The sequence below is a fragment of the Neovison vison genome, chromosome 7 (genome assembly GCF_020171115.1).
Source record: "Neovison vison isolate M4711 chromosome 7, ASM_NN_V1, whole genome shotgun sequence".
Classification (NCBI taxonomy): Eukaryota; Metazoa; Chordata; class Mammalia; order Carnivora; family Mustelidae; genus Neogale; species Neogale vison.
Genome location: NC_058097.1, coordinates 178,071,716 through 178,099,706, shown reverse-complemented (window position 1 = coordinate 178,099,706; position 27,991 = coordinate 178,071,716). Strand labels below are relative to the sequence as shown.

Here is a 27,991-nt window from a genome sequence, read left to right as displayed (position 1 = left end):
CCTCAGTTAAGGGTAGTCTTGAGTCCAGAGAGAAGCTAGAAGTACATTACAAAACGAGGTTTAACTTTTAAAGCCCCACTTGACTTACACAAAAGAGCAAGGCAGGAATACAGGCTCTACAACCACACAAACCCGAGTGCGGACTCCAGCTCTGTCACTTACTAGCTGTGTGGACCTGCACAGTTCACGTCCTCTCGGCTCTCCCATCTATGTACTGGAGATAACAGTGCATTGCTACTGGGTCCTCGCACAGAGGTCATGGCTATTTTACTGTCATAAATCTTTTCCTTTAGAATGTTCCTTAAAAGAGCTGACCTGAGGCAGTGCTTCTTTAAACAGTTCCTCCAAGTGTTCCCTTAACTACAGAGTAAAGTGAAACACGTGCCCAAAGATTTGGAGACACAGTTGGGAGCCTACACAAAACTTAAAAATTTTATCTTAATTATACTCATGTGCATGCTACGCATGAGATAACCATGTTTATAAGTAAAATGCTAATCTTCAGGTAAAACTGACATACCAAGAAAATAAGCCAGGGTCCCCAATACAATGCCTCACATCCATAAACCACCACGAGAAGCCTCAGATTAAAGAAGTCTAGGTACGAACTATGTAATTTATGTATCATGTGGTAGAAAGTTAAAAAAACAACAACAACAACAAAAAAAAACACAAACCAGAAGTTTTCAACCTAATACCCAAAGCTTTCCTATAGGGAAAGAGCATTTTAAAAAAATAAGTACCTGAAACACCCACCTATGCATTTTGTCCTGAAAATCTTATAGACCTGCTTCAAGGTAAGAAGGCTTCAAACCCAGTCTATTAGCATAAAAACAGTGGAAATCCCTAATTATGAACCTAAAATTTAAAACTTTACCTGTTTTCTTCTTTTTGTCAGAAGCAGCATCCGTAGCTAAGGTAGTAGAGGCGTTTTTATAAATATCATGACTGCATGCTCCAGGATCCTCTTCATCAGAAGAAAATGAAGATAAATGGTCCAAGTTTTTATGTTCATTATCAACTTTTTCCGATGGACTGTTACCCCCAGTTTCAGACACCAAAGGTGTGGGTGTCGTAGAAGAAGTCTTCGGAGGTGGCGGGGGACACAGTGTGCGAACAGTCTGGGTCCCTGGTCGCCTAGTCCTGTTGGGCATTCGGACGGCAAGAGTGGAAAACTGCTGCTTGGGCCCGGATTTCAGAAAATCTAAGAAAGAGGCAATGAATCCTGTTTTGACTTCTGGCTGTCTTTCCTCTACTTCTTTGATCTTCTGTCTCATTTTTTCTTGGTGCTGGTAACCATCGTGACAGCTTTCTGAGGAAGGAGGGGTGTAGGGCAAGTACACATCTGTTCCCCTTGGATTTTGGCGTTTGCCCTGGGCAGTTCTTTTTGGCTGTTTCTGATTACTGTTGTCTTCCTCTTTCATTTGCCCCTTTCCGGGTTTTTTCTTCTGCAGGTGAAAATGCACTAAGTCTTGGTTTTCTTCTTCAGTCTTGACACCGATGGCCTCCCCAGGTGGGGCTATGGCCAACAGTGCAAGTGCACTTCTGGCTGGGTTCACCGACCCAGCGCTGTCATCACCGGCTACGGTGAGCTCATTCTCTGACGCAGCACTCTCTCCACTCATACTCCTACTAGAAACAAACTCTTGGCTTCTGTTATTAGTTAACGTATTATCGATAGGAACTTCACTATCCTCTTTGGATTCATGATTGGTAGCAGACTGTTTCTTGAATGAGCCAGAACTTTGCTCCTGGGCTTCATGACTTGGTCCGACCACTGGTGAAATTACTTTAGATGCTTTATTTTGAACAGTCTCAATATGCTGTTGATCGAGAGTCATTTTTGATTGGAGGGTGGGTACCGGTGAAAGGTTTACGGCGACCTGATTTCCATTTAAGGAAATATCACTTATATTCTGTGGCTTTCCTACCGTGGCTGTTACGGAGTTAAAATCCGAAGTCACATGCCCAACATCTAATGACTGCTGAAAATGAGATTTAGAATCACCATCTTCAACTGCTGGAATGGTTTCATTTGAAGTTGACTTAGAAAAATCAGAGGGAGTAACCCCGCAAGCTGCTGCTGTAGCTGCTAAGATATCATCTACATTTGATAAAATATTTCTCTCATCACTGAGAAGCATTGCCTCTGGGAAACATATTGATCCAAGAGAAACAAAATGATTCTTTGAATCATGTTGATTTGTTTCACTAAAATGGCCCTTTGTTGTTAGATGCTGTTGTAATGGTTTTGAAGACTCAGAGAGGTCCATTTTCATGATTTCAGAAGTTTGAGGATGAAGTTGCTGCTGAGGATGATCACCATTGCTCTGAATAATATGACCATCCATCTGAAGGAATGGATGTACTATCTGTTGAGGACTCTGAACACGCTGTACTTGTAAAGATGCCTTTACTTGCCCTAAACCTGCCTGCAGTATTGACTGCTGAAGAATCTGTAGATCACAGGTAGAATCTAACAGAACCTGTGTATTGGGAAGAGATGCCTGATGGCCATGCCCTAAAGAGTGATTTGGAATTTGAATCTGAGATGAAGCATTAATTATTTGATCATGTTGTTCCTGGACCTTGGCTTCATGTACCTTGTGTATAAGAGGATGCTGCTGGTTGAGGTCTTTAGCATTCAATCTTATTTGTGGAGTTTGCATTAAATTAGTTGCCTTCTTAATATCAAGGGCTGCTGCACTGACCTGGCCTATTTGTTGGGTAAGCTGTGTCACTGAACCAACCATGCTTTCTTCTTTTTTTGACCCTTGTAGGGCAATCCCAACAACCTGATCCTCAAGACGAGAATTACTTCTGATTACACTCTGAGAATATCTGTCCTCTGCCTTTGACACCTTGTAAGCTGGTTCTTGAACATTAATTTCTCCATCAGATAGCCTTTGGGTCGATGACTCAAGAGATACTTGAGGCTGTAATACCTGTAACTCCTGCATTGGAAAATCCTCTTCTTGCTTTGAAGATGTATACACATTTGAGTCAAGTTTTCTTTCGGCGTAAGACTTTGGATCAGGGGAAGGTATGTTGTTCTGTAATGTCTGACAGTGAGTGGAGGACGCAAAAGATGATGACTGGACAGCAGGCAAAAACTTCTGGGACTGGGGAGAGGATGACCCTTGAGTCTGAGCATTTTGGGAAGAGTGCATAGAAATGTAATTCTGGGTTGGGCTAGAATCTGACAAATTTTGAGCCCGAGAGGTGGAAGAATAAGAAAGAGAAGGGGCTGTTAATGTTAGGGACTGCCCTGAAGCGTAGCTTTCTGAGGGGCTAACAACTGACAACACTTGTGACTGAGATGAATAACTAACCTGTGTCTGGCTGACTGGTGACAAACCCTGAGAATGACTAGATGAATAACTTTGAGACTGACTAACTGAAGATAGATCTCTCGTTTGAGCAGGGTAGTTCTCACTTGTAACTGAAGATAATACTTCCTGTTGATTAGAGGAATAATTAAGGGTCTGGTTTTCAGAAGTTATAGTCTGAGATGATCCAGAAAAAGTCAATGTTTTATATAAGGATGGCAACTTCTCCACTTTGTTGGACCTATAAACCTGTGAATGAACAATAGATGGCACATTGTGTGGCTGTCCTAAACCATAATTCTGGGACTGACTGACTGATAAAAGGCTTGGTAGCTGCGCTGTAGAATAAATCTGTGCTTGGCCCGATATTACTGAACTCTGATTATGTAAAGGTTTGGAATAGCTTAATGTTTGTACAGGAGGAATTATACTATGAGGTTTGGGGGTCTTAGTTGATGTTAGTGGTTGTTTTGTAGAACAGCTTTTTCCTTTTGTAGAAGGAGGAAACCCTGATGATGGAATTGCAGATGAGTAAGACTGAGCAAGTTCCACTGACACCTGGGAGGTCTTCTGCTGTAGTCCTCCATTGCTCACCTGAGTAGAATCTCCAATTGGGCTACAGGATAAGGATGACTGCCTGCTTGTTTCCTGAAAATTAACGACACTTGCATTTGATAGATAGCTATGTAAGGAATGCTGTGAACCAGTCAGTTGTGCCTGAATAGACTGGGTACCTGAAGGCCGCTGATGGTGTTTAATAACACTACATTCTCGAAGAAGAGCTCTTTCAATGGCAGCAGTAGAACTAGTAAAGAGAGCTGAGCTGTAGGCTTGAGGAGTTTGCTGGGCTCCCCCAAGTGCTGAAGGCAACAAACTAAATTGAGGTTGTAAAAGATGGGGTGCAGACTCTTGAGCTGAGCGATATGTTGAAGACTGAGGTGGTATGCTGTTACTTAATGCAGAACTGCCCAGGCGTTCAAATGCCAAAGCAGTCGGAACAGTTCCCTGGGAAGTCTTGATTTGTAGCAAAGGGTCATGAGGATTTAAAATTCCATTTGATGTAGTGTTAAAAGATGAATCCTGAAGCACCAAAGGTGAGGTGGTAGCAAAGTTCCTATTGCTGAAGGTGGTGGGATGCTGATAAGCAGAGAGGGCAGAGGGTGGAAGTGTTCCAGTGGTTGGCAAAGATCCAGTAACAAACAGCTCAGTTGCTGCTGAGGAATGCATACCTAGGAAGAGAAGACACAAAAAACTTTATGCAATTATAACACAAATACACACACACACACACACACACACAGAGTCTTCATAGTAGAGACTTACATAATCCATTAAAGATTAGAGATTTTAACACATTAAAATCTCTAAGACTATCTCTGTCAAATAAATAAATAAAATCTTTAAAAAAAATCTCTAAGACTGAAAATCCTGACAATTTAGTTCTGCATGTATATTTTATTTCAAAAAAAGCTAGTTTTCTTTATTTTTATTTTTGAGAGAGAGAGAGTGTGTGTGTGCGTGCGCTTGAGAGAGGGGTGCAGAGGGAGAGAATCTCTCTTTTTTTTAAAGATTTATTTATTTTAGAGGCGCCTGGGTGGCTCAGTCATTAAGCATCTGCCTTTAGCTCAGGTCATGATCCCAGGGTCCCAAGAACAAGCCCTGCTTCCGGCTCCCTGTTTTTCCCTCTCCCACTCTTCCTGCTGGAGTTCCCTCTCTTGCTCTCTCTCTGTCGAGAATAAATAAAATCTTAAAAAAAAAAAAAAAAAAAGGATTTATTTGAGAGATAGAAACCGTGCAAGTGCAGCGGGGAGGGCCAGAGGGAGGGCCAGAGGGAGAGAGAGAGAGCCCCAAGCAGACTCTGTCATAAGCATGGAATACAACATGGGACTCAATCTCATGATCCTGAAATCACAACCGGAGCAGAAACCAAGAGTTGGTTGCTTAACTAACTGAGCCACCCACTTGTTCAAAATAGGTAGCTTTCTTAAAGCAAAAACAAAATTACAAAGGTATTAGCAATTCCTATCTATAGTTGTTCTATAAATGAGTTTATATGTTAGATAAGGTCATCTAAAAATTAAGAAAACAATAAAAATGTACATAATCTCTAGTGATTAATTTACCTTAAAATCTCAATGCAATAGCAACAGACAAGGTGAAATGTCCATAATATTAAAATTAAAACCCAAACTGCTTGGGGCGCCTGGGTGACTCAGTGGGCTAAGCCTCTGCCTTTGGCTCAGGTCATGATCTCACGGTCCTGAGATTGAGCCCTGCATCGGGCTCCCTGCTCAGCGGGAAGCCTGCTTCCCCCTCCCTACACGTGATCTCTCTCTGTCAAATAAATAAATAAAATCTTTTTTTTTTTTTAAAGATTTTATTTATTTTTATTGAGAGAGATCACAAGTAGGCAGAGGGGCAGGCAGAGAAGGAGAGGAGGAAGCAGGCTCCCCGCTGAGCAGAGAGCCCGAGGCAGGGCTCGATCCCAGGACTCTGGGATCATGACCTGAGCTGAAGGCAGAGGCTTTAACCTGCTGAGCCACCCAGGCACCCCAAATAAATAAAATCTTAAAAAAAAAAACAACATCAAACAAACCCAAACTGCTTACATTTAACATGATAAATAAATCTAAAAATTAAGTGAGGCGAACACTGTGAAGTTTCTTTTATCAAAATATATACATTTTGGGGGCCCCGGGTGGCTCAGTTGGTTAGACGTCCAACTTGATTTTGGCTCAGGTTGTGATCTCAGGGTCGTGGAACTGAGCCTTGTGACAGGCTCCTTGATCAGAAGTAAGTCTGCTGGATATTCTCTTGCCTGCTTTCTCTGCCTACCCCCTCACTCCATGCACTCTCTCTCTAATAAATAAAACTCTTAAATACACACACACACACACACTTAAAAATATCTTGGATTTCAAGTTTTGACTTCCTAGGAACAAATTCCAATGATAATAGATGTACGCTTATCATAAAAGGCTGATGAGAAATTAGTTTTGTCAAGAAGAGATTTATTAACATTTCAGGAAAGCATTTTAGCCACATGTAGCAAAAGTTAACATTTACCTTTACGATCTAAAAGTTCTACCTCTAGAAATTTATTCTGTGGAAATAAGTGGACACAAAGGTATTTGTACACACAAATACTCTTTATATTTATTGTGTGTGCTAATATGTAGAAACCCGTATGTCCATCAGCACAAGACTGACCAAATAATTATGGCATAACTGATTAATACTATTGCTACAAATACAGATTAAGTGGATATGTATATTTTAATATATAAAGATACCAAAGAAGAGTAAATACCAACTGCTAACTCTTCTCTACGAAAGTGGAACTATTATAAGGAACTATCACCTTCCCTTTCGTAGGCCTTTTTATTGTTTACATGTTTTTTTAGTAAACTGTCATTAAAATCTTTTTATTTAGAAAAACAGGGAAAAAAAGATTCTCTGGCCCTTTCAAAAACCTTCTTCTCTCACTTCTTCCCATTAAATGTCAAAAAAGTATTAGTACTATGAAAACAGAAAATAATATAGTTAAGCTTCAAAGAATGAATAATATTTAAAATATATGTTTAAAATGATATTATCGGGGCGCCTGGGTGGCTCAGTGGATTAAGCCGCTGCCTTCGGCTCAGGTCATGATCTCAGTGTCCTGGGATCGAGCCCCGCTTTGGGCTCTTTGCTTGGCGGGAGCCTGCTTCTCTCTCTCTCTCTCTGCCTGACTCTCCGCCTGCTTGTGATCTCTCTCTCTCTGTCAAATAAATAAATAAAATCTTTAAAAATAAAATAAAATAAAGTAAAATGATATTATCAGGGCGCCTGGGTGGCTCAGCGGGTTAAAGCCTCTGCCTTCAGCTCAGGTCATGCTCTCAGGATCCTGGGATCAAGCCCTGCATTGGGAATCTCTGCTCAGCAGGGAGCCTGCTTCCTCTTCTCTCTCTCTCTCTGCCTGCTTGTGATCTTGGTCTGTCAAATAAATAAAATCTTTAAAATAAAATGAAATGAAATAAAATAAAATAATATTATTATAGAAATTGGAGTAGAAAATCTAATTAAATATATAAATGTGCAATTATTCCAGGAAGCAAAAAATGAAACTACTTTGTTTTATAATATTCTCTTATGTCACACTAAAACATTAATGATCTCCTTGGAAGCAGGAAAAAACATTGCTAAAGCATACCGAAAAGCTCTATTAATGGAATTTATAACAATGATAAAGTATTATTTCCTATCACTAAAACTTTAAAATAGCTCCTCAAATATGCTATGATATTTCTCATTCTTTGAAAAAAGTAAAAAAAAATACAAATAATTTTGGGGGAGAAATAGTTGAAAAATGGAATGTATATATAAATAGGGAAAACACAATAATACCAGCCTATAATGGCCTTTACTAAATAGTGACATTATCCGTTCAATTCTGGATAACTTTATGTAACTCTAATGATGAAATCAGTCCCAAGACTATTTTTTACTATTTTTCCTACTCAGCCTGAAGTCACAAAGATAAATGAATTTGTTCACCCAAAAATCAAAAAAGATGAATATGTGAGGTGATTGTTGTGTTAATTCATCAGATGGATGCGGATTTCTTTCACAATGTAATGCAAGCAAATCACCACAATGCACACTTTAAACATCTTACAATTTTCTATGTCAATTAGACCTCAATAGAGCTGAAATGGAAAAATAAAAGAAACTGAGTGCTTGCTTCTATTAAGTAGTCAAGTAACCACTTAAATGACCAGATAAGAACTTCAAATCTAGGGTTTATATTTAATTATTACCTTCTTCAACTTGTTAGTTTTCATCAGAGTGATAAACTGGAATTCTGTCCAATGTAAAACTGTGACAAATTCTAGGTTTTAAAGTTCACTTCTCCGTTACTATACAGTGACAAGGCCATAAGAAGTGTATTTTTATCAGTATTTCTTCTGGATTTAAAAATTCTGAAAACAAAGAATTACCTGTCTGCCAGGATGGAGCCCTGAATTGTGGTAAAAGAGTAGTTCCTGAAGAAGCAGCCTGAGCAGTTCGGGATTCAACAGCAGAGAGAAAATTCATCACTGAAGATTCTTTAGTGTTAGTGCTGGCGCTGTTCACACTAGTATCAAATATTCCAGAAAGACCTACATTTCAAGATAAAATATATCATCAAGTAAAAATATATATTAATATCAAATTATTATTTCTTATTTTAAAAAGAACCACAGAAATCGTAGGCCAAAAGCTCCTTAACCCTAAACTGTTTTGAAATAGCAAACAGATACTAGTTTGACCAAGTACAGTCATAATTTAAAATCCACAGAGATCTATGAAAAAAGATCTCCCCACCAATTATATAGATACTCTCTATCAGTAAAAGAAAAAGCTTTTGATATCATTTTCATTTTCACTTTTCCCATGGCTCCGTTACGTCCTGCTCACATTGCTAACCCATTATGTGAAAACTGATTTTTCTTCTTAATCACTAAATGTAGCCAGATTCATTTTATGAGAGCATTTTTACCAGTTGGCTGAGGTGTGGTAGCATATCCAGGAAGCTGATGAGGGGCCGCAAAATTCTGTCTCTGAAGGAGATCTGCTTCAGAGTGTGAGGGATGTCCTTCTTCATAGCTTAAACTAAAGGATAACAAAAAATAAGTGACTGAAAACACAAGCTTGAACAACAGCATCAAAATATCTCTAGGAGAGCAATTATCAAAGGTAGCGGAAGACTTTGACTAAATACCTGACCTACACATCAACAGAGCAAATAGAGTCTGACAACGCTGTCAAAATGAGGAAAATACATTGACATATACTAGGAAGAGAAATGATGCATAGTATTCTCCTCAATTCAACTTTACTTCCTTTAACTGGGAGAGCAGTGACAGGGTATAGTGTGAAGAGCAGAATCGTGGAAAACAGGATAGCTGAGTTGACCGTCGGAGCTCTACTGCGGGCTTCCGGTGTGATTTTAGTAAGAGATTTAATTAACGACAGACTAAATTTCTTATCTGCGTGAATGAAGGGCTAGACAAGATAATCTCTTAAGTCCTTCTAGTTCTAACATTCTCTGGAGTTATCAGATAACTTGAATTAATTGATAATTAAAATAACTCACCTAGAAAATTCAAAGTTGGACATTTTGAGAGTAATTTAAAACAAGGTATTTTTTCTGCCCTTGATATTTACTTTGAATATTTTAAACCCAGAGAAAAATTGAAATAGTCTTACGTCCATTACTTAAGACTCAATAATCTTAATTAACATTGTGTTACCTGCGTTTTATTTTTCTTTATAAACAGATATAAACACACACTTCTTTTTTATTAAACGCTTGAAAATAACTTGCAGACATGACACTGCATCTTTAAATACGTCAGCTATATCGCCTAGGAATTAAGCATTCTTCTAAATAGCCAATAATCATTAATAGACATGAGGTCATATTCCAATTTCCCAATTGTTGCCAAAATGTGTGGGATTTTAAAGCTCCTTCTATGCAGAATCCAATAAAAATTCAAGAACAGCACTTGGTTATGTCTCTAAATTGAGAACAGTGCCTCTATTCCCAGGTCCCCTTTGTCTTGATTTCATGGCACAGAGTTGTTGTTGTTGTTATTGAGGAATCCAAGTTAGTTGAATGTAGACTATACCACATTCTGGGTCTGTCTGTCTGACTGATTCCTCATTAGAAGTACACGAGTGAGATTTTATACTTCTCACTGCACCATGTAAGGACGCGTACATCTGTCTGTCTGTGTCATGACTGGTGATGATAAACTTGAAGGGGATAAGGCACATCTGTCAGATCGCTCCATGTTGTTATTCTTGATCCTTTGAAATGCAATTGTGAGGTATAATTTAAGACTGTAAATATCTTATGCCCAACAGCCAAAGGTTTCAGACATCATCTACTAATTATCACACTGGAGACTGGAAATGGTAGCTTTCTAATTACATCATTCTTTTAATATTTAAAAGGTATTCTTCTTCTATAAAATAAAAATGAGCTTTCTCCCTTTTCTCCCTCTCGTATACATGATACATACACTTAAATTTTCATATTTTTCAAAAAATGCATAGATCTTACACTTCATAAATATACCACTGTAGACTTGAAAACCGACATAGAGTTGACATACAATATTAGTTTCAAGTATACAACGCAATGTTTCAACAATTATACACATTATGAAATGCCTACCATGACACATGTAGTTACCTTCTGTCACCATACAATGTTATTACAGTATTATTGACTATATTCCCTGCTAGGAACATTTATATTCAAGTCTTCCATGGACGTATGTTTTCATTTTTCTTAAGTTAAATATCTAGGAGTGGAATTACAGGGTCATAAAATAGGTGCATGTACCATTTTACATGACCATCAATAATGAATCAACATTTCATTTTTGCTTTACATCCTTCTTGTGACATGTTTTCAGTCTTCCTTTTTAAAAAAGAGTTATTCATTTATTTGAAAGAGAGAGAGAAAGAGATACTGAGTAGGAGGGCAGAGAGAGGGAGAATCTCAAGCTGACTCTGCGCTCAGCGTGGAGCCCGACACAGGGTTCAATCCCACGACCCTGAGATCACGATGTGAGCCAACACCAAGAGTCAGCCACTTAACCGACTGCGCCACCCAGGTGCCCCATCAGTCTTTAATTTTAGTGATTCTAGGTAGATATAGTGGTATCTCACTGTGGTTTAATTTGCATGTTTTTATCTGCCAACAGGCTGTTCTTTCAGTTCCTCTGGTGAAGTTTGCCAATTTTTTGCCTTTAAAAAAAGCAGGTTTAGTTAGCTCTCCTATTGGATTGTAAGAGTTTTTCTTATATTTTGGATCCATATTTTTTGTCAGATATATGTACTGTGAATGTTTCCTTCCAATCTAGTGGGTTGCTTTTTTGTTTTTTAGTGTCTTTAAATAAAAAGCTTTCATCATCAAAAATAAAAAGCTTTGGGGGTGCCTGGGTGGCTCAGGTCGTGGTCTTGGGGTCCTGGAATCAAGCCCCACAACTGCCTCAGCATCCCTGCTGAGCAGAGAGCCTGCTTTCCCCCCCTCTCTCTGCCTACTTGTGATCTCTCTCTCTCTGTCAAATAAAGAAATAAAATCTTAAAAAAAAAAAGTTTTTATTGCGGTAAGAGCATTTAAGATGAGATCTCCCCACTTAACAAAGCATGGGATACATTACTGTGTCACAGGCAAGATGTCCTACAGCTGATCTCTAGAGCTTATTCATGTTAAATAACTGAAACTTTGTATCCTTTGAGCAATTCCCCATCTCCCCCTTCCCCTAGCCTCTGGACCACCATCCCAATCTCTGCTTCTGAGTTTGACTAACAAGGTTTTAATTTTTGATCAACTTGATTAGATTTTTCCTATAAAGCCAGTACTTTATTTATTTATTTTTAAAAAAGATTTTATTTATTTATTTGACAGAGATCACAAGTAGGCAGAGAGGCAGGCAGAGAGAGAAGGAAGCAGGCTCCCAGCTGAGCAGAGAGCCTGATGTGGGGCTTGATCCCAGGACCCTGGGATCATGACCTGAGCTGAAGACAGAGGATTTAACCCACTGAGCCACCTAGGCGCCCCAAGATTCATTTTTTAAATTTTAAAAATTAAGACATAATTTGCATACAATAAAATTCACTGTCTCTAGTTTGGCCAAGTACATAAACACTGCAAAAACTAAGGGAGAGAACAGTCCCATCATTATAAAAGATTCTCCCCATGCCCTTGGTAGTGAACTCTTCCTACCATCTCCCAAAGATCTATTCTCTGTCCTTACAGTTTTGCCTTTTCCAAAATGTCAAATGAATATAATCATTTAATATGTAGCCTTTTGTGTCTGGCTACTTTCAATTAGCTTAATGTCTGAGATTCATCCATTTTTTATTTATATCAGTAATTTATTACATTTTATAGCTGAGCAGCATTCTGTTATATGGACGCATCAGAGGTTAGTGCTTGTTTTAAATCCATTAACAGTTTTAAGGATCTTTGGGTTCTTTCCTGTTTTTTAGCAATTATGAATAAAGGTGTCATAAACTTGTGCGTAAGTTTCTGTGTGAACACAAGGTTTCATTTCATTTGACTAAGTATATGGGGTGGGGGATGGCTGAGTTACTTGGTAATGCTGAACTTTAGAGCAACTGCCTATTTTCCAAAGTGGCTATCCCTTTTGCACTCACCCAGTAATGCATATGTGGTCTAGTGACTGCATCCTCACTGGCACTAAGTATTTCCAATTTTTAAGTTCTTTCTTTCCTTTTTAAAATTTTTAACCACTCTAATTAGTATGCAGTGGTATCTCGTTGTGTTTTTTCCCAACATTTATTTGAGGGGGGAGGGGCAGAGAGAGAGAGAGAGAGAGAATCCTAGGCAGATTCCATGCTGAATGCAGGGCTTCATGGCTCAATCTCACAACCCTGAGATCATGACCTGAGCCAAAACCAAGAGTCAGCTGCTCAACTGACTGTGCCCCCCAGGTGCCTCCTTCACTGTGGTTTTAATCTGGATTTCCATAAGAAATAACAATGCCGAGCATCATTTGCTTATCTACCATGCAGATATCTTCTTTGGTGAAATACTCAAATCTTTTGCCTATTTGGGGGGGAGGGGGTTATTAGTTTCCTTATTATTGAGTTTTAGGTTTTGCCTATATATTCTAGAATCAAATCTGTGTGAAATGTATGTTTTGCAAATATTTTCTCCCACTCTGTGGCTTTTATCCTTATAACAATGTGGTTAGGGGCACCTGGGTGGCTCAGTGGGTTAAAGTCTCTGCCTTTGGCTCAGGTCATGATCTCAGGGTCCTGGGATGGAGCCCCGCTTTGGGCTCTCTGCTCAGTGGGGAGCCTGCTTCCCTTCCTCTCTCTCTGCCTACATGTGATCTCTGTCTGTTAAATAAATAAATAAAATCTTTTTAAAAAATGTAGTTAGAAGAACAGAACCATTTTTTAAAAGATTTTATTTTTAAGTAACCTCTACACTTAACCCGGGACTCCAACTTACAACCCCAAGGTCAAAAGTCGCATGCTCGACTGACTGAGCCAGCCAGGCACCCCTATGAATTGTATTTTTGCTGTTGCTGGTGAGAGATCTTTGCCTACTCTAATAGCTCAAAGATTTTTCTCTTCCAATTCTTTCTGGAAGTTTTAGATTATAACTTTTTCCATTTAGGTCTATGATTCATTTGGAATTAATTTTTTGTATATGGTGTCTGGTAAGGCTTGGGATTCATTTTTAAAAATTTGGACATGCAATTGTCCTAGTACTATATTTTGAAAAAACTATTTTTTTACCTATAAAATTGCCATGGCATCTTTTAAAAAAGATCAACTAGCCATATATTTGTGGTTCTCTTAACTACTTTGCTACATTAATATGTCTGTTCTTAGGCCAGTAACACACAGTCTGATAAATGACTCAATCAGGTTGTACAAAACTTTCAATTTTGTTCTTCAAAATTATTTTTGCTATGCCAGGTATTCTCATAAAAATTTTACAGACAGCTTGTCAATTTCTACAAAAAACATTGCACTGAATCTATACATCAATTTAGGGAAAACTACCACTTTTAAAGTACTGAGTGTTCTAATCCATGAGTATGTCTATTTATTTAGGTCTTTAATTTCTCTCAGCAGTCTTTTGTAAAGTTTAGTGTATTCTTGCTAGTGTTTTGTTAAATTTATCCCTAAGTTTCTCATTTTTCTTATTTTGTTCTGAAGCTGTAATTAGCTTTATTGATATGTAATTCACATACCTTAAAGGTCATCCTTTTAAAGTGTACAGATCAGTGCATTTTTAGAATAGTCAGAGTTATGCAACCAGAACCATAACTTAATTTTAGAACATTCTCACTGCCTCAAAAATAAACCTGTACCCATTAATATCAGTCTGCATAGCCCCCTCCATCCAACCCCAGGCAATCACTAATCTACTTTCTGTCTCTGTATTCGCTGACTCAAAACATTTCACAAAAATGGAATCATATTATGTGGGCCTTTTGTGACTTTGTTCACTTAGTTTAACATTTGCAAGGTTCACCCATGTTACAAAATGGATATAACAGTACTTCATTCCATCTTATGGCTGCACCATATCCCACTGTATAGATATACATACATTTTGTTTAGCCATGTATAAGTTGATGGACATTTGGGTTGCTTCCACTGTTTGGCTATTACAAATTATGCCGCTAGAACATAAGTGAACAAGTTTTTCTGTGGATGTATGTTTTCTCTTGGGTAGATACCTAGGAGTGTAATTCTTTATCATACGACAACTCAAACTTGTTCAATATTTTGAAGAATGGTCAATAAAATGACTGTACCATTTTACATTCCCACAAGCAATGGTTAAGGGTTTCATACTTCTTACAGCTGGTGTTTTCATTATAAATAGTCATCCTAGTAGGTATGAAATGGTACCTCATTTTGGCTTTGATTTGCATTTACCTAATGATGTTGAACATCTTTTTTTTTTTTTTTTTTTAAAGATTTATTTGTTTGAGGGGGTGCCTGGGTTGTTTAGTTGGTTGAGAATCTATCTTTGGCTCAGCTCATGATCCCAAGGTCCTGCTATCCAGTCCCCCAGCGGGGAGCCTGCTTCTCCTCTCCCTCTGCCTGTCACTCCCTGCTTGTATACTCTCTGTCAAATAAATACAATCTTAAAAAAAAATTTTTTTTTATTTAATTGAGAGAGAGAGAGAGAGAGAACATGCAAGGAACAGGAGAAAATCCTCAAGCAGACCCCTGCCAAATAGGGAGCCCAATGGAGGGCTCACTACCATGACCCTGAGATCATGACCTGAGCGAAATAAACAGTTGGGACACCTGAACCAACTAAGCCGCCCAGACAACCCCATTTTGAATTAACTGTTGTACATAGTGTTGTACAGGAATCTAATTTTATTATTTTGCTACTCATTTTGAATATAATTTGAAATTCTTTAATAAAAAAACAAATACCCAGATGTTGCTTTTAAAATATTCCTATTGGGCTCTCTGCTCAGCAGGAAGCCTGCTTCCTTCTCTCTCTCTCCTTGCTTCTCTGCCTACTTGTGATCTCCGTCTGTCAAATAAATAAATAAAATCTTAAAAAAAAAAAATAAAAAAAAATATATATATATATATTCCTACCATTTTATCTACTTTTCAAATAATCATAGCAATCATGCTTTATATTATAACATTTTAGGGGTGCCTGTGTGGCTCAGGTGGGTTAAGCATCTGCCTTTGGCTCAGGTTGTGATCCAGGGGATAGAGCCCTGTGTTGGGCTTTGGGCTCAGTAGGTAGTCTGCCTCTCCCCCTCCCTATTTGTGTGCTCTTTCTCTCAAACAAATAAAATCTTCTTTTTTTTTAAAAGATTTTATTTATTTATTTGACAGAGATTACAAGTAGTCAGAGAGGCAGGCAGAGAGAGAGAGAGGAAGGGAAGTAGGCTCCCCACTGAGCAGGGAGCCTGATGCGGGGCTCGATCCCCGCACCCTGAGATCATGACCTGAGCCGAAGGCAGAGGCTTAACCCACTGAGCCACCCAGGTGCCCCACAAATAAAATCTTCTTAAAAATTTAAAAAGTAGGGATCTCAGGGCCCCGCATCAGGTTCTCTGCTCAGCAGGGAGCCTGCTTCCCTCTCTCTCTCTGCCTGCCTCTCTGTCTACTTGTGATCTCTCTCTGTCAAATTAAAAAAAAAAAATTTAAAAAGTAAAACAATCCACACACATATATTTCCCTGTTCTGTCAGCTGACAGACCTTGAAATGAAGACTCCCCAGATGCCAAGAGCATACTCCTTTCCCAGATAAGGATTCCTAACACCATACTTCAAGAAAAAGGAAGCAGTACTCCTTGAAGAAACGGGTCATTCTAGTACTGGAGCAGGAAATATAGAAGAAATGAATCTGGAGCATCCTATAGTACCAGAAAGTAAGAAAGTGCTCGGGAAGGCGGGGGGAGAAGACAGACAGATGGGGGAAAACCCCTACATTTACAAGGGCATGTCAAGGAGTAAAAAATAAATAAAAACAACAATGGCATGTCAAGGGGACAGAGAAGCCAACTGGAAGGGTTCCTAATGGCCAAAGCTGGAAAATTTTAACCCTTATAAATATCTGAGTCACTGGTTTGTTGACATTATTAAAAAAAATTTTTTTTTTAAGTTTACTTTATGGTTTTGGGGGGTTTGTTTGTTTTTTTAATATGAATCTCTATACCCAATGTGGGGCCTAGAACTCACAACCCCAAGATTAAGAGTCACTTGCTTGGGTGCCTGAGTGGCTCAGTTGGTTGAGTGTCCAAGTCCTGATTTTGGCTCAAGTCATGGCCTCAGGGTCCAGGATTGAGCCCAGTGATGTACTCTGTGCCTTGGCAAGGAGTTTGCTTGTGAAGTCTCTCCCTTTGCTCCTCCCCCATCCATGTTCACACACTCTCTCTCTAAAAAACGAGTAATCTTAAACAAAACAAAACAAAACAAAAAAACCCACACACTCTTCCAAGTGAGCCAGCCAGGTGCCATGACATTGTTTATTTTTTTAAACAAAAGTCAAATTTTTAAAGTTTATTTTTTAAAAAAAGATCTTATTTATTTATTTGACAGAGAGAGAGAGAGAGAGAGAGAGACAGACAGACAGACAGAGAGAAAAGGAACACAAGCAGGGGGAGTGGGAGAGGGAGAAGCAGGTCTCTTGCCGAGCAGGGAGCCTGACGCGGGCTCGATCCCAGGAAGCCAGGACGATGACCTGAGCCAAAGGCAGATGCCCAACAACCGAGCCACCTAGACACCCCAGATTTTTTAAGTTTAAAAAAATTTTTTTGAGATTTTTTTAACTATTTTTTTTTAAAGATTTTATTTATTTGACAGAGAGAGATCACAAGTAGGCAAGGCAGGCAGAGAGGGAGAGGAGGAAGCAGGCTCCCCGCTGGGCAGAGAGCCAGACGCGGGACTCGATCCCAGGACCCTGAGATCATGACCCGAGCAGAAGGCAGCGGCTCAACCCACTGAGCCACCCAGGCACCCTTTTTTTGAGATTTTTAAAGTAATCTCTATACCTAATGTGGGGCTTGAATTCACGACTCCAACTTCAAGATCAAGAATCACATGCTCTACTGATTCAACCAGCCAGAGCCCCACAAAAGCCAACTTAAAAAAAAAAAAGAAAAAAAAATCATCTTGGAAAAAAAAAATCAAAACATGGTCAACAAATTCCTATATTTGGGCCAATGTAAGATCTCCTTTGAATAAATGTTCATTTATTTAATATAGGACCTACCCTGCTATAATCTATCCTAGCCCCCAAAGGCCTGGATCGGTGGTAGGGAGAAGGACAGAGAACTTATACTACCCCCATAATATACTCCCAAAATTACAGGAGCTAACGGCCTAGAGAAGAGGAAGGAGCCAAGAGATAAGAGTCACAATTGTTTTAATCTTCATATTCCCAGCCTAGCATAAAACTGTAATCCTCTATCCCCTCTCCACACACTCAAAGTAGCATAGATTCTGTACTGAAGATAAGAAGGATCAGGATTTTGCAGGGGGTAGTATCATCTTCCTTCAGTTGCTGTCACTTAAATGCCAAATTAAAAAACGGATATTTTCCTAAAAATTAAAACAAACCAAAAGATTAATTATTCAGTTACTACCCTCTACCTTAAGTCTGAACATTTTCTCCCTAAGCTTCTCAATTTAATTTTTGTTTATTTTTTTGAAAGGGGGAGAGAGACAGAGAGAGGAGGGGGGAAGTGGTAGAGGGAGAGAGAATCTCAAGTAGGCTCCACTCCCAACACCCAGTCCCACGCAGGCCTCCATCTCGTGACCCTGAGACCATGACCCAAGCCAAAATTGGGAGTCAGAAGCGTAACTGACTAAGCCACCATGTGCCCCTACACTTCTTAATTTTAATCTAATATGTTTAGCAAAGAAAATTAAGTTTTAAGGCAAATGAGAAACCAGAGACAAAAAAAAAAAATCTCACCAAAATTAGTTTGTGCAGTGATGGTATACAATCATAAGAAAAAAAAAATGTTTTTGAATATATTACTGAGAATAAGCTGTCTTATGGTTTATATCCTGATAGTCATAACATACAAATCTACTCCTTGGGTAGCATACTCTATGTCCATGGTAGTTAAGAAACACATTCCAAGTTTTAAAATCAATTAGCAAAAGTTCCATGAAATATGTTAAATCCCAGGGAGACAAGCCAGTACTTGCATACAAGTAATAAGTTACTTAAGCACTGAATGAATGGTTTTGCCTTATGTAGTCCTATTTATTTTTTTAAAGGTTTATTTATTTACCTTAGAGAGAGAACATGGTGGGGATGGGCAGAGGAAGAGGGGGAGGGTCTGCACTGAGCAGGGAGCCCAACACAGGACTTGATCCCAGGACCCTGAGATCAGGAACTGAGCCAAACCAAGAGTCAGATGCTCAATGGACTGTATCACCAGGCACCCCCACCTTAAGTAGTCTTATTACTCTCTTATCTGTGTTAAAGAATGTGGCCACTGAAGACAGAGATATGCTGGTATAATAAAAAAACAAAATTCTCTTTAAGCTTTAAAAATATGGTTTTAAACTTTTCATAGGTGTGAAACATAAAAACCCTGGACTGGAAGTTAGGAGGCCCCAATTTCAGTTCTGATTCTGCAATCAACATTAGAAGACTTTCAGTAAAACATGTAATCTTGCACAGCCTGCATTTTCCTATTTATGAAGCGTAATGTTCTTTGTATTAATTTATATTCTGAGTCAAGTTAAATATTTTTACCTCATCTATCATACAGTATTCTTCAGCATAAATCTGTTTTCAAAATTGAGTACAGAGATAAATCACCTGGAGTTCATATAATTAACTTTGTCTGTGGAACTCTAGCACGCCTGTCCCACTCATATCTAATGTCAAGTATTTTATAAATACTTTATTTTAGCTAATCATAGTCTGAGAATTCAAAACAAAATCATGAAGTACAAGAATAATCAGCTCCTGAGTGGCTCAGTTGGTTAGGCATCTGACTCTTGATCTCAGCTCAGGTCTTGTCTTTTCTTTGGAAGAGAGAGAGAGCATGCACATGCGTGCAGAGGGGTGGACAAGGAAGTGGAGAAACTAGAACACTCAGATGTTGCTGGTGGGAATGCAAAATGGTGCAGCCACTTTGGAAAACAATTTAGCAGTTCTTCAAAATGTTAAACACAGAATTACCATAAAGACTCAACAATTCCACTACTAGGTATCTGCCCAAGGAAAATGAAACATATGTTCAAATACTTTTATGCAAATGTTCACAGCAGCATTATCTGCAAAAGCCAAAAAGTGAAAACAACCAAATATATACCAACTAGTGAATGGATAAACAAAACGAGTCCATCTGTGCAGAGGAGTATTACTCGGCTACAAGCACTGACAGCATTGATACACGATACAACATGGATGATTCTCTGAAACATCATGCTTACTCACAAAATCCAAACACAAAAGAACAGGCATTCTATTATTCCACTTATAGGAAATGCCCAGAAAAGGCAACTCTAAAGAGACAGAAAACAGATGAATGCCCAGAACTAAGGGTGAGAATGAGGAGTGATTATAAATGGGCACAAAGTTTCTTTCTGAGGTAACAAGGTTTGAAGATTAGATGGTGAGGATACTGTGGTGACGTAAATGTACTAAAAAAAAATCACTGTACACAATACAGGAGAATTTTATGGTGTGTAAATTAAATTTCAATGAAGTACTTAATTAAAAAAAAAGAGCTGGACGAATCAAAGGGCTTATCTCTAAGGAAACCTTGGGCAATGCATAGCTTCTCTGAAACTTCATTTGCTCATCTGTAAATGAGCACAGGTAACTGCTATTCCCTGTGTCACATGGGCTCTTTAGGTCCACTAGAAGTGGGTTCTGCAGAACATCAGAAAGCAGAAGAGCCCAAGTATTATTTGTCCAATCAATCCCTCCATCACAACCATTCCAGCCAAGCCTCATCCCTCCACAACCATAGCTTCTTCTGGGCTCCAATAACTTGTAAACCCTACCCCTTCTTGGGCCTGGATGTGGCTTCACACAGCTATGACCCATTTGAAGTCTCATTATCCTTTTTTGGTTCCCTTAACCCTGCCCCCATCTATAAAACTAAGCCCCTCATTAAAATGAATCAAGTGAACCAAAGGAACGAAATTATGTTTCGAGCAGAGCCCTTAACTTATAATTAGTGTAAAGGAAGTACAATTGGTACTTTGTACCAACAAGTTATTGTTAAAACAAGTATGATTTCTTGAGATAAGTAAATCTGTTTTAACTGTTCCATATAGCTTTAATGATCTTTACCAAAACAATCCTATTTTATACAAATGATACACTAAAGTTGGTTAAACAGGTGTTTTTCTTTTCAACAAGAAGAAGAAATGAAGACTAGTATGGTATTTCCTGGTAGTGGTGTGGTAGAGCATATTCAAAATCAGTCTATCAGTTCCAAGCATTATTCACACAAAAAGAGACAGACTTTGGCATTTGTAACAGATGCCCAAGAAAAACGATGCCAAAGTCAAGGCTATGAAGAGTTTCCGTCTGTTGTTCTGTCAGGAAATAAATGAAATGTGATGGTGATGTGGCATATGCTTGGCTATGTTCATAACAAGAGACACCAAGGCCTGGGTTGGACACAATTCCAAAATTCCATTTCATCATTTTCCTTTTTTATTTCTGTCATCACCTGCATTACTGACCTTTCCTTTGAACAAAGACAAAATTTTCAGATCCAACTTTTCCCATCTCCAGTATTTTCCTGAAACATTTTTCTTTTAGAAGAAATACATCTGTATAGCTACATGCAAAAGAATGAAACTGGACCACTTTCTTAGGTCATACATAAAAATAAACTCAAATATATTAACAACCTAAATATTAAAACACAAAACCATAAAACTCCTGAAAGAAAACAAAGGCAGTAAACTTCTGGACATCAGCCTTAGCAATATTTTTCTGGATCTGTCTCCTTAGGCAATGGAAACAAAAGCAAAAATAAACAACTGGGACTATATCAAACTAGTAAGCTTTTGCACAGCAAAGGAAATGATCAACAAAACAAAAAGGCAACTTACCGACTTATAAGATATCTGCAAATGACATATCTAATAAGGGGTTAATACCCAAAATATATAAAGAACTCATAAACTCAACACCAAAAAAAATAAATAAATAAAAATAAATCAATGAACAGAGAACCTGAATAGCCACTTTCCCAAAAAAGACATATTAATGGCCAACAGACATATGAAAAGATGCTCCACATCACTAATCATCAGGGAAATGCATACCAAAATCACAATGAGATTGTCACCTCACACTGTCAAGATGGCTAGAATTAAAAAGATAAGAAATAACCAATGTTGGCAAGGACATGGAGAAAAGGGAACTCTCATGCATAGTATAGCCACTGTGGAAAACGGTATGGAGGTTCCTCAAGAAATTAAAAATATTATACAATCTGTAATGACAGTTTCTAGTCTAATCTCGTAATGGCTATCTATGACAAGAAATATCATACAATATAGTAATTCTACTTCTGGGTATTTACCCAAAGAAAACTAAAACACTAATTCTAAAAGAGATATGCACCCCTATGTTTATTGCAGCATTATTTACAAAAGTCAAGATATGGAAGTAACCTAAATGTCCGTCCACAGATAAATGGAAAAAAGATGTGGTATGTATATTTACACAAAATATTCAGCCATAAAAATGATATCTTCCCATTCGCAACAACATGGGTGGACCAAGAGGATATTGTGCTAAGTGAAATAAGAGAAAGACAAATACCATATTTTACTTATATGTGACATCTTGAAAACAAACCAATCAAAAAACAGAAATAGGCCATAGAGAACTGGTAGCTGTTGAAGGAGCAAAATAGGTGAAGGGGATTAAGAAGCACAAACTTCCACAGGCACCTGGGTGGCTCAGTTAGTGAGACATCCGACTCTTGTGAGCTGATGTGGGCTCAGGTCATGGTCTCAGGGTCCTGGGATTGAGCCCCGGAATGTGCTTGCGCTGGGTGTGGAGCCTGCTTGGGATTCTCTCTCCCACTCCCAAGCATTCTCTTTCTCTCTCAAAAAATAAAATACATAAAACAAATAACTAAGTCTCAGGGATGACCGGAACAGCATTGGGAATATAGTCAATAATACCGCAATAACTTTGTATAGGGACAGATAGTAACTACACTTGTTATGGTAAACATTTCATAAGTTTCATAAATGTCTAATCACTATGTTGTGCACCTGAAACACATATAATACTGTATGTCAACTACACTGGAATTAAAAAAATTTTAAAAAGAAAACCAGATGGAAAAAACCCCAAATACATCTGTCAAAGCAAATTATTTTGTGATTCAAATTGTTGCAACGTATTAACTATCTCTAATGTTCAGACATTAACATATTCATTTAAGAGGTAGACAAAAATGGTCATTTGGGCCCTGAATGATTATATCTCATTTCAGGTTCTGAAGAAATTATTAGAAATTAACAAGAAGACAGCTGGTTATTTCTCACAACACACAGCATAGTTCAAATTTCTAGGATTTGAATGTATAGGTGCCATGAAATGTTTTTATTTTAGCTTCTTCATTATATCTTATTGTTTGTGGCCTAGCTCCCTGACCAAATTAAATTTCTTCCTTTTATGAGAAACTAGTACAGCTGAATTTTTTACTGTATCACAAATTTTGTTCACTATTAACATGGTCTAGGATTTCTGGCATTAGGTAAGTCAAGTTTGTTGAAAGATACACATTTATCATAACAATTCACATTTTTTTTTTTTTGATGGGCACTAAAGTAAGGTCTATTGTGTGATAGCAAAGTGACAGTACAAAGCTCCCAAGGAGGGAAGGGACCCGAAAGGCTTGCCCAACAATTCACATTTATGCACTAGGTTGCTACGCAAAAATTTATATACCTTTGATTTAATATAAGAATCTAATAACATTCTATAGAGTAGAGAAAAAGATTTTCAGTTGAGTCCAAATCCAAAGTTATAATACTCACTTTGATACGCAATATACGTTTTTTTTCTTTCTCTACAAATTTTAATAAAAATTAACTGGAAATTTTCTGTAAGCTCAAAAGGTTTGTTATTTCTGTTTTCTTAAGGATATTTCCAGAAATTTGTAAGCCAACTAATCAAAGACTTATAAAACCACTACTATTTTTTATCATTGTAATTGCATTATATCATTTATATGATCATAAGACTTAAGATACCAAGGAAGGTAGAATGCTTAGCCTGCCTTAAAATATCCTATATATTATAGTTACGTTAAAAAAATTTTAAGTATATATATCTTTCAGAGATGTACTATGGTTGAAAGAGACACATATTCTGAAATTTGCTTTGAAATACCACAAAATAAATACAAAGTAAAAGAGAAGGTAAGTAGGGGTATATATGAAACAAGACTGACCATGTGTTGAAGTTTTTAAAGTTCTCTAATGAATATGTAGGGATCATTGTGTTTGGTTGGAATGTGCTTGGTTGGAAATATTCCTTAATAAAAATGTTATTGTCTGTAGTAGAGAAAATAAATTTCCAAGTGGCTAATTCACCTTCTGGATTTCTGGTTCACAAAAACGATTAATGCAAAGGAAGAAATTATAATAAACATTTAAGGAAAGGCATATACCATATTTTGAAACAACAGGTAAAAACAATTTTATAATTTACAAGCTTACTATCTTTTTTTTTTTTTTTTTAAGATTTTACTTTTTGGGTGCCTGGGTGGCTCAGTTGGTTAAACAATGGCCTTCAGGTCATGATCCTGGAGTCCTGGATCGAATCCCACATCAGACTCTGGACTGACCTCTCCCCTCTCATGCTCTCTCTTTCTTTCAAATAAATAAAATCTTAAAAAAAAAAAAAGATTTATTTACTTATTTGACAGAGAAAGAGAGGAAGGAACATAAGCAGAAGAGTGGGAGAGGGAGAAGCAGGCTTCCCACTGAGCAGGGAGGCTGATGTAGGGCTGGATCCCAGGACCCTGGGATCATGGCCTAAGCCCAAGGCAAACACTCAATGATGGGGCCACCCAGGTACCCCCAAACTTATTATCTTAAAAATTTTTATAATCATGTCTATTAAGTATGAATCATATTCATACTCACCCCAAAACACACTTTATGAGGATGATGTTAAGATGACCAGCAGGTGCACAACATATCAAGGTTAATTAGCTGATATACCAGATTAGTCTTTAATAGCACATTTCAAACCATCATCTCCTATGTTACATTAGAACACAATTTATAAGTCTTAGAAGCAATTCATCATTAGCATGTTATAAAGGGTCAGACTGAGCCCAAACTTGCTCTTGTTTAAAAAAAAAAAAAAAAAAGGAATACAGAGATATTAACCAACGATGAAAAACACCATCTCTGGTTTTGTTTTTTGTATAGCCACAGTTCTACTTATACCTTATCCTTCCAAATTGTTCACACTTTTATTTTTGGCATTATTCTACTAGACCCTTTGTGGCTTTGGGCAAATCACTTTGATTCAGTCTAATGTCTATTTATGTGAGAATACTATTAGTTGCTTTACCAGAGTAATAGTCATTTTCCAGTTTGCTCAATATGAGAAATGTTTTAAAATGTTAAGCCATCTAATTTAAGCAGATCCAAGCAAAAGTATTTTAGCTTATCCACATTTTTGTGTTTGTCATGCTTCACTGGGTCGGACAAATCTGGTCTCAAGTTATTTAAATAGGATCAGTGATCACACAGTAATGAGAATGATGAAGTCATATGAAAATTTCATTATTTTATGCTTAGTTATACCACATACAAGCCTACAGGCCTATCAACATAGGGCAAGCTACATGGTCAGAACCCCCAAGGAACCTTTAAACTTAAGGAGGCCAAATTTATTAAACTCTGAACATGAGATAAGTCAAAGCAGGATATATGCCAGCATTAAATATATTCTTTTTAAAAAAGATTAAGTTAGGGGCGCCTGGGTGGCTCAGTGGGTTAAGCCGCTGCCTTCGGCTCAGGTCATGATCTCAGGGTCCTGGGACCGAATCCCGCATCGGGCTCTCTGCTCAGCGGGAAGCCTGCTTCTCTCTCTCTCTCTCTCTGTCTGCCCTTCCATCTACTTGTGATCTCTCTTTGTCAAATAAACAAATAAAATTTAAAAAAGATTAAGTTATTTCAGAGAGAGGGAAACTGTGCGTGCACACAAGCTGGAGGAGGGACAGAGGGAGAGAATCTCAAGCAGACTCTCTGCTGAGCACAAAGCTCAAAGCAGGACCAGATCTCACTACCCATGAGATCATGACCTGAGCCGAGACTTCATGAAGTACCCTGCTTCTCACTAGAAAATATTTCTTCTCCTTTCAAAAGATTACCGACTTCTAAGAGTTGGGTATTTAACTGACTGAGGCACCCAGGTGCCCCAGAATTAAATAGTCTTTAGTAAATCATTACGTTAGTTATGATATGAGGGATACATGGCAGAAAAAACCCAACTGCTCAAGGTAGACTGTCAAGAGACACCCAAGTTAGTGAAGATGGACCCACAATAAACAAGCACAGAGAAATACTTAGTATCAAGGATTGATGAATGCTATGAAGAAACTTCAAGCAGGATATGCGGCTACAGTGATAGGGGAGGGTATATACCCTTTCCGTTGAGGGTACTAAGAACAGACCTTTTTTTTAAAATAATTTTTTTAAAAGATTTTATTTATTTATTTGACAGACAAGCAGGCAGAGAGGCAGGCAGAGAGAGAGACTGAGGGAAGCAGGCTCCCTGCTGAGCAGAGAGCCCGATGGTGGGCTCCATCCCAGGACCCTGAGATCATGACATGAGCCAAAGGCAGAGGCTTAAACCACTGAGCCACCCAGGCACCCCTTAAGGACAGACCTTTCTAACAGTGTGACATTTTGAACTGAATGAAATGACAAGAGAAAGCCATGCAGATTATCAGAGGGATTATCAGCTCCTAGCTGAGGAAACAGCCCAAAGACCCCAAGATAAGAGCGTTCTACTGTAGCTGTCTAAGGAACAATGAAAAATTGTGTGTTTCATTCAGAGATAAAAAACTCAGGGCAAGAGGGAATCTGTGGTCATGTTCTACAAAAAATGAAAGAAAAACAAGCCCATGTCCTCCCATTTACCTCTTCATATTATGCAATATGTCCACACATATTAGCATACGGCTAGCACGCTGGTGAACAAACACTACTGACCAAGCGAAAAGAGTACTGACTGCAATTGCAAAGGCCTAGACTGGAAAGGCCTACCTAGACCAGCCTGAGTAAAAGTTAGGAAGCTGATCGCAGCAGCCAGTCACATGAAGTCATCTAGCACACTGCTAAAATTGAAAACAGCAGTAGCAGCAACAAAGGATAAATATGTAACAAAGAATTAAGATTTTTTTGCTAAGCAAGTTTAGCAAAGGGGTAGGCAATTTTTTAAAAACAAAACTTGTAGTTTCATTTGAATTGGTGGCCCAAAAGCAAAACAAAAACACCCTTATTGAAGTACCCTGCTTCTCACTGTAAAATATTTCTTCTCTTTTCAGATTACCACCTTCAAGTCCTTGTTCACATATCACTAGTTCAATTAGCCTGCCCCCTCAACTCACCTTCCATTCCTCCTTACCCTGTTTTCTTTCTCTCCTATCACCTCCAAATATACTAGATAATTTATAGTTTTACTACTTATCATCTGTCTCATTCCACATACCCCAGTGAAATTACAGGACAGGGATTTTGGTTTTATTCACTGATGTATCCAAAACTCCCGAGTATTTAATATATGAGAGATGCTTGGTAAACATCTTGAAAATTCCCTTACCTTACTGCAACCATTCAATCTGATATAAACTCATATAACCAAACTTCTTCAAAAACTTTATGAAAGAATGTTGTAGGAAAATAATTCTAATTTTTGAAGTGATATATATACCTAATAATATATATATTAGGTTATATACATGTTAACTCCCAACCAAGAGACTCAACATTCTTCTTAAAAGTCTCCCATCACTAATGGCTCTGATTTCTTTTCATTTGTCAACTCTACTCAATTTTAAACTCCCACCCTTCTCAAAAGTTTTCCCTGAGAGCCAGAATACCTCGTGATTAAGAGCAACGTCTCTGAAGTCATACTTCACGGTTTAAATCCTGCCTCTGCCACTGACTAGCTGTGTGAACTTGAACAAGTTAGTTAACTGCTCTTTGCTTTAGTTTCTGTAAAATGGGCTAACAACAGTACGTATCTCACAGACTTGAGAATTAAACGAGGTAACCTAAGTATCAGAACAGTGCCTAGCACATGGTATGTATTCAATAAATGCTAGTCATCACCAACAGCTAACTTCAGTTAGTTGAAAAGGTACTGTTAGTTACCTACTCTTCCTCCTTAGAAACCTTAATCTCTGAGATTCTACTATTGTCTTCTATACAAATGTCTATTCAGACTCCCATATTCACCTTTCTGGTCTTGTCAAATGAGGATAAATACTTTATTTTTAAGCAGAGATAAGAATGTTAAGAAGGCAAGGATGATAAGATAACAGCATTAGCATCATATAGAAATGAAAATTACAGGCCTTTACCCCAAACCTACTAATTCAGAAATTCTGGGTGTA

At 38.0% G+C, this 27,991-nt stretch overlaps 1 protein-coding gene across 2 annotated transcripts in view; it reads right to left on the bottom strand.

Moving 5' to 3' along the window:
* The window catches only part of QSER1 (glutamine and serine rich 1), a 76,166-nt gene that overhangs the window by 35,865 nt on the left and 12,310 nt on the right, over positions 1 to 27,991 (bottom strand). For both annotated transcript variants that reach the window (XM_044259032.1, XM_044259033.1), the window contains exons 2-4: positions 8,851 to 8,963; positions 8,309 to 8,470; positions 878 to 4,558 (exon numbers count right to left, since the gene is read on the bottom strand). In XM_044259032.1, the coding sequence (XP_044114967.1) occupies positions 878 to 4,558; positions 8,309 to 8,470; positions 8,851 to 8,963 (3,956 nt within the window). The remainder of the gene's footprint in view (positions 1 to 877; positions 4,559 to 8,308; positions 8,471 to 8,850; positions 8,964 to 27,991) is intronic.